Source organism: Osmerus mordax, chromosome 28, assembly GCF_038355195.1.
Source record: "Osmerus mordax isolate fOsmMor3 chromosome 28, fOsmMor3.pri, whole genome shotgun sequence".
Classification (NCBI taxonomy): domain Eukaryota; kingdom Metazoa; phylum Chordata; class Actinopteri; order Osmeriformes; family Osmeridae; genus Osmerus; species Osmerus mordax.
Window position 1 is genome coordinate 3,450,490 of NC_090077.1, and position 3,222 is coordinate 3,453,711.

The window sequence follows — 3,222 nt, forward strand, 5'->3', positions numbered from 1 at the left end:
AACATTCAGAATGAAAGAAAGATGTCCGATTTTTCCATAAATCTCCACTGAAGTCCACAGTGTCCAATACCATCTTCATATCCATGTGAATTGGGTCCCTTAAGTATTCGATGGAAGTGCCTTGTGTCTGTCGATGGGCCTCAAGTCGTCATAAAGATGAAGAATCTCAGCTGGTCTGTGGCTCCCCTCAGACGAGATGAATAATAGTACAAAGGGCTGTTAAATCATTGAGATGCCTGCTCACCTGTGTCTAGTCCATGTTAGCCCCACATAACAGAGCTAATAGATCAATGAAGCCGACATGAGAGCACAGGCCGCGTGCGCCGGGAGAGGCGAGGCCTCGGACTCGCTCGTACGAGGAGAAGAAGCTCTGGTGACTCTGAGAGACGCAGGCTGTCTCTGGGGTTTCACCGGGCCATCTTGTGAAGGACAAAGCGTTGGTTGAATTCATGCCACAACCCCCCAAAAAAAGGGTTTATTTTTAGACGCGACGAGGAAAAGCCCCTTTGCTAAAATGGACGCGAGGACGGCCGGCCTTGTCTTCCGCTCTTTTGTCCCCGTGTTCTATTAGGGAGGGGTTTAAACTGGTCTGATGCTGCTCAGGAAATGACCCAAATATGCACCAAGGTCATTCCTTTCCAGCTCCTCTCATTTGGATATTATCTGAGATGTGTGGGGAAGGGGGAAGGGGGGGGGGGGGAGAGAGAGGAGTTTAAGCAAAAACCCTCAAGAACATTATGATTTATTTAAGTGAGGAGAAAATATGAATAATGTATCGGGCTATACGGAACATGAATCTCTTTTGTACTAATTGTCAGGAGGCTTGCATCCAGCGTGCCAGGGTGGAGGGGCTGGAGGACCCCGAGATCACAGGGGTGCGGCTCAAAGCCCTCTGTCCTAAAGCCTGGCCATCGACTTGCAAATGAGCTCAAGAAAGCCTAATTAATGGGGGTCTAATGAAAGCGGCGTTGTGGTTGCCGCTGAAGAAAATAATCTGGGACCCCGTTTCACTTTGTTTCTTTCCGCCCTCCATCTCTCTCTCTCTCTCTCTCTCTCTCTCTCTCTCTCTTTCTCTCTCTCACAGCGAGATGGCTCGTGCCATTGAAGTTGATTGCAGAACGCATCAATATGTGAACAAAGTTTGAGAGAGAAAGGGAGAAAATTAGCATTCATTTGAAGAGTAGGCTGATATTTATTCTGTAGCTTTTGGCACATTTCTGGTTTTCACTCCCAGGAGGAGAGGGAGATGGAGCCGGATGTTTAAGAAGTGTGACGGGCTATAATGGCAACTTCTCCACTCGTCGCTCCCTGCTCTGCTGTTTGCACTGGAGAGGGGAATCGAGGGGAGCGGGGCGGCAGGGAACTGAGAAATCTTTCTCTCCCCTTTTCCCGCTCGCTCTTTCCCCTTCCTCTCCCCTCCATCCCTCGGAGAAGTGGTCGGTGGGTGAGGGGCTTCGCGGCGGAGGGGTGCAGATCAGACACTTTGCCCCAGATGCTGTGCCCTGCAGTCGCGTCTGGGGTCTTTGAAGCCTCAGCTCTCGTCTAAACCCCGCCCCCGGGCCCGGCCACCGTCTGCGGGGTCCCGGCGCGCTGGCTACCGCCACGTTTGAAGACCCAAGTTCCCTCGGATACAGCCACAGGCGCACAAACTCGCTCTGAAGTACCCCTGCCTCACTCCTGATCTGTCTCAGCCTCTGGTCGTTCTATTCTGGTCATCCACCGGCTCGGCGGAAAACCCACCCAGACATCAGCCTCATCAGGCTCGGCTCCTCCTGCTCCGGTTCTCTCGTCCCCGGGGCCGCAGCATTATTGGGCAGCAGGTGACCCACGCTGGAGCCCCTGTTCCTCCCGGCCCTCCCTGGATACCCCGACCCCGCCCCTCAAACCCCCCTCCACCCTCTCCCCCCTCCCCCAGCGGAGACCCGGGCTGAGATGGATGGCACGGCACCGCCGAGCCCCCCCCGGATGGGTTGATTTATGGCGGCTCCTTTCCTCCCAGGCAGAGTGGAGGCCCCCCAGGGGGGTGCGGGGGGGGGGAGTGCGGGGCCGCCTGGAGAGCGCCGGGGGGACGGCCGTCGTCTCGGCCTGACGGGGCCCTGAGCTCCCGCTCGGCGCTGATGCCAAGTACCAAACGGCCACTCCAGAACGCTCGCCATCCGTCATGGCGGCGGCCTGGGATCTCCCTTGAAGAGAGGAAACACAGAGCGCAGGAACAATGAGACTCCTCCCCCCCTCCTCCTTCCCTCTCTCCCTTCCTCGCCGAGACATTGATCCGCACCGCAACAATTCATTATATCACCTCAGCTATTGCCGTTGTCACGGGGGAAGGTGTGCGAGATACCTCCGTGCTTTTGTTTTAAGAGTGCACGCATCGGCTATAAATACATCCCCCCTGTCACACGGGCACAGAGCCACGGCGACGTCGACGAATGAAAAGACGGATAAAAAAAAAAACTGTACGGCGGCCTTTTTTACCTGTGAGGAGAGCCCACGAGGAAGGTTCTGGAACATGGCACCACCACGCTGCCACGGCGACAGAGCGCGTCTGGGACGGTTCCATCGAGCGGATCAGGGCCCTTTTAGTGTGTGTCCCTGCCACCCTGCTGACACTGCAGGCTGATGTCCCCTCGTCTGGCCGTGGTTCAGGCCATCCTGCCAGGACATCTGCTACGTGGAGCACAGCCGGAGCCCTGTGCCGATGCACCACATACGGGGTTCACCAGCGGGCTGTGGAGCTGTCAAGTGGTGGAGCTGGTAGGCTGAGTCTCAGGGCTGTACAGGGCTGGGGGGGTGAGGGAGAGGGAGAGGGAGGTAAGAGCCGTAATCGTTCAGCATTATAGTGGGAGGGTGGAGGGCAGATGGGCTTGGAGATGGAGGTTACAAGCCAAAGGCCTGTGGGTGTAATGGTGCCATCCAGTCACCCGAGCCGCAGAAGCCAGAGGCAGGCTGAGCAAAATGCTATGCGACAAGACATGGAAATATCCTCCGTGTTCCTGCAGCGCGTTCGTACGCCACCAGTCACCAGACGCAGGCGAGATGGCAAATAAGCACACGTGCGACACACAAACGCATAAGAACAAATAAATAAACGGCCTTGTGAAAAGACAAAGACGTCCCCCCCCCCCTTGCACACCCGCGCGTATATTCCGTGATCAGTAACAAACCGACTTCAATCACGAAAACGTTGTAATGTTCTCCGAATCTCGGCGGACCATTAGGGAG

General features: G+C 56.0%; 1 protein-coding gene across 1 annotated transcript in view; it reads right to left on the minus strand.

The window, feature by feature from the left end:
* adgrd2 (adhesion G protein-coupled receptor D2) overlaps positions 1–2,560 on the minus strand; it is a 26,639-nt gene extending 24,079 nt beyond the window's left edge. Inside the window, exons 1-2 of the mRNA XM_067230949.1 lie at positions 2,476–2,560; positions 2,129–2,183 (exon numbers count right to left, since the gene is read on the minus strand). Of these exons, the coding sequence (XP_067087050.1) occupies positions 2,129–2,183; positions 2,476–2,560 (140 nt within the window). The remainder of the gene's footprint in view (positions 1–2,128; positions 2,184–2,475) is intronic.
* Positions 2,561–3,222: the final 662 nt, after the last annotated feature.